General features: G+C 40.2%; 1 protein-coding gene across 1 annotated transcript; it reads left to right on the forward strand.

Moving 5' to 3' along the window:
* The first annotated feature begins 1012 nt into the window (after window positions 1-1012).
* CALHM6 (calcium homeostasis modulator family member 6) lies at window positions 1013-3201 on the forward strand. Its single transcript, XM_032185838.1, has 2 exons — window positions 1013-1531; window positions 2791-3201. The coding sequence occupies exons 1-2, from the start codon at window positions 1013-1015 to the stop codon at window positions 3199-3201; spliced, it is 930 nt and encodes a 309-aa protein (XP_032041729.1).
* Window positions 3202-3429: the final 228 nt, after the last annotated feature.

The following is a 3429-nucleotide window of genomic DNA, read 5'->3' on the forward strand; positions in this document are numbered from 1 at the left end:
TCTGTGCTTGTTTCCTGTAGCATGGGTGATGTGGGCACCACATCATACTTGCTGACTTGCTTGAAATAGTTTCTACAAATGTCCGGCTGACAATTCAGATGAGAAAAATCTTTGTTAGGGGTCTGGTCAAAGCCCCTCAGGGTGTCAGTGAAACCTATGTAATCTGGGAACAAATGTTTTCACAGGAAGTTCAGTCTTCCAATCCCTTCCAGATATATTTCTTCCGTATGCAAGCCTTTTGCATCATTTTTCCACTTTATGACATTGGCTTAACTACTTAATCTTTGCTTTTTAGGAGCAGGTGTTTTTTTTGGGGGGTGAGGAGCTATAGAGATGCCACTAGCTGCTATGTTGGTGGGAGTCCACAGTCTGATTCCTGGCAGAAGGCACTCTGGTAGCCAAACCTTCACTCAGTAATCCTGGATCAATGCTAGGTGTGCATTGGCTAACCTTCTCTGATTACTTTAAAATGATTAATTAAAAATTAATAATTTTTAAAAATTTTAAAATTGACATGATTATAGATGAATTTTCTTCTGTAAAGAACAAGCCATATTGTGTTGCTAATAATAAGATTGGATTATAGAACATACACAATTGCAGGTGGTTTCCTTACATTTTGTTCACACTTAATCTGATGCCTCACTCAAAAGCTTCCCTGAGAAGACTGAGGTTTAAGCCATTGCTAGTTGTAATGCAGGCATGTCTGGACAAATATAAAACTATTTTTATAGAAACAAAGACAGACTTTGCTGTTTTGATGCTGATTATTAGGGTGGGCTTCCACTGGGGTATCCACTTGACTGTCACACTGTGCAGCGAGTTCATGCTCTTCAGTTTCCCCTAAAGGGTTTCTTCAGTGACTTCCTGACTCAGCTTTACCAACAGAAAGTGAAAGCTCTGTGGGCTTTTATAAGCTGTCGGACATTGAAGACACTTTTGCTTTTTCTTTCCTGACTGAGATTTCACTGTTCTTGAAACACAGGGAGACCACCAGAGTCTGCAGCAGAAAATGAAAAAGTTACGCACTGTGATGGATTTTTGTATCCGCCACCAGAAGATTCTGGGTTACAGCACTGTGTCCCTGCTGACAGCTGCCAGCGAGTATATCTTCTCCTCCGTGGTCTTCAAGTGTCCTTGCAATTCCTCGAACATCATGTATGGCTGTACCTTCCTCATAGCGCCAGCCTTTGTCCTCTTCCTGCTCGGCTACATGACAAATGCCAGGGTTTGGCTTTTGGTGACAGGCAGATGCTCTTCAAAGAACCAGTGCAGCTGTGACTCCCGTGGACACTTTCTCAACGTGCTGTGGTCAGTGACAGCCAGTGCCTTGGTGGCCCCCTTCACCTGGATCGCGGTGGCCCTGCTCAGTGCCAGCTTCTATGTGTGCGCAGCAAGCGGGAGCAGCGCCTTCAAAAAGCTGGTGTGCAAGGACTTCGAAGAGTACTGCAACAAATCACTGAAAATACCCTGTGACGAGGAGTTGTCCAAGAAGATAGGTGAATTACACAGCCTTGAAGCCCAGTCCCAGGTAAAGCCTCTCTGCTATGCTCTTCCCTGATGGACCCCAGCCCCACCCTCTTCACACACACTGGTGCCTGCAGGGGACTGTCAGAGCCCTTATCTCTCACACTGACTAGCAAAAGTACACTATTAGCAAAAATTCGCTGGTCAAAAATACTAACAGAAAGGTAACAAGTAGCTGTTTATGCTAGCTTCTGTTTTAGCATGTTTGCATAACAATTGCTTGGCAAAGGCACTTGCAAAACCTTTTCCAGAGCTAGGCAGAGAACTTTCCACAGATGCTTTTTTTTTTCTCATTTAGATTAGAGCTGGCACAATCTCATCTCCTTTTCCACTTTTACCCCTCTAAATATCTCAAACTGTTGTAAGTATGCATTAGCTGAGAGAAAGCTGAGGTCATGAATAGGGAGGAAGCCAATGTCTCATTGCAAAAGAGAACTGGCGAGTGAAGCAATAGATGGCTGGTTTGACTACAAACCTCAGAGCTTGGACCTGTTATTAAATTCACACTTGTAATCTAGCTTAAAAAATATATCTACCTTATTACAGCATTGTTATTTTATTACAGCACTACAGTTTTATTGTAGCGCTGAAAGAAAACTGCATGGTCAAAAAATCAATAGCACTCGCAAGTGGATTTTTTTTCATTTGCAGTGAAATGAATCTAAAGCATTTTGGCAGCACTACAGTTTTGTTTCTGTTTGTTTGGTCCTCTCCTTAGCTCCAGGAAATAAACCATTTTTCATCACTTTTTCTCAGGAAAACATGGTTAATGATTTGGCTGGTTATTTGTACAGCTGGTTAGATTTATGAGATAACCACACACACACACACACACACACAGTGTTTAAATTTGCTAAATATTTAGCTTGTGAATTCTCCAAGAGAAAGACTGGAAAGGGGCAAATTTTATATAGTTGAATTCTGATAGTGTAAGAAAGGAGTAAAATCAAGGAAGACTGACTGTTACTGATATTTCAATGAAAATTAAAAGAAGCAAACAAGTCAAACAAATATGGAAGACACATGAGATCATTGTGATTAATGTACATTATTTTTTATACCTGACCTACTTTCAGCAAAATTAAGAACCAAACATTCTAGGTATGATAAAACCCTGTACGAACCAGGAATGATTCCTGTATTTGATAGTCAAATGTTCTGCCTACAAAAAATACGGTTTCCATGTCTGATTCAATGTTATGTTCTATACTCTTACATAGGACCATGTAAAAACACTGTTAACCTACCTATTTCTTTTCCAAGATAGCAGGATGGTTGCTGATTGCCATCATCATGACTGTGGCACTCATTACAACATGTCTCAGCTACTGTTCCTCCCCAGTTAGCTACCTTCAGATGAAGTTCTGGAAAACTTACTCGAAAAAGGAACAAGAGGTCTTGGAAATCAAGGCTAAAGACCATGCAGCCAAGCTGGCAGAAAGAAACGTTCACTTCTTTTTTGAACCTGCTGACCCAGCACCATTTTGGACTCCCAGCAATGAAGACTGGCAGAAGATTTCATTCGTATATGGCTTCAATACAGAAGAGCAGCATTACAGCATGATACACAAGTATGTGAACACAAACAGAGGCAAGACATCCAGTGGAACAGATCAGATTCACAATGTTTTAGCATTTGTGGATGAAGCACATGGAAGTGAATCTGGATTTTGATGAAACATAGCCTTTGTAACACTGGTAATCTTTTAAACCTACTAATATAAAAAGAGTCTTATTCTGAGCTCTTACTGAAATCAGTATGTAGATATTGCATGTAAACCTCAGGAGATTTATTTTTTAAATAAACTATACTTTTGTTTAGGTTCATTTAAATAAATACATGGTTCACAATGGGAGTTTTCATATGTTGATGTTCATTAAGAAAGAGTCATGTAAAATAAC

This window comes from Aythya fuligula, chromosome 3, assembly GCF_009819795.1.
Source record: "Aythya fuligula isolate bAytFul2 chromosome 3, bAytFul2.pri, whole genome shotgun sequence".
In the NCBI taxonomy this organism is placed as follows: Eukaryota; Metazoa; Chordata; class Aves; order Anseriformes; family Anatidae; genus Aythya; species Aythya fuligula.

Coding starts and splice junctions, on each gene's coding strand:
- CALHM6 (XM_032185838.1), top strand. CDS start 1,013: ATGAAAAAGTTACGCACTGTGATGGATTTTTGTATCCGCCACCAGAAG. Junction 1,532..2,790: donor GCCTTGAAGCCCAGTCCCAG/GTAAAGCCTCTC, acceptor TTCTTTTCCAAG/ATAGCAGGATGGTTGCTGAT.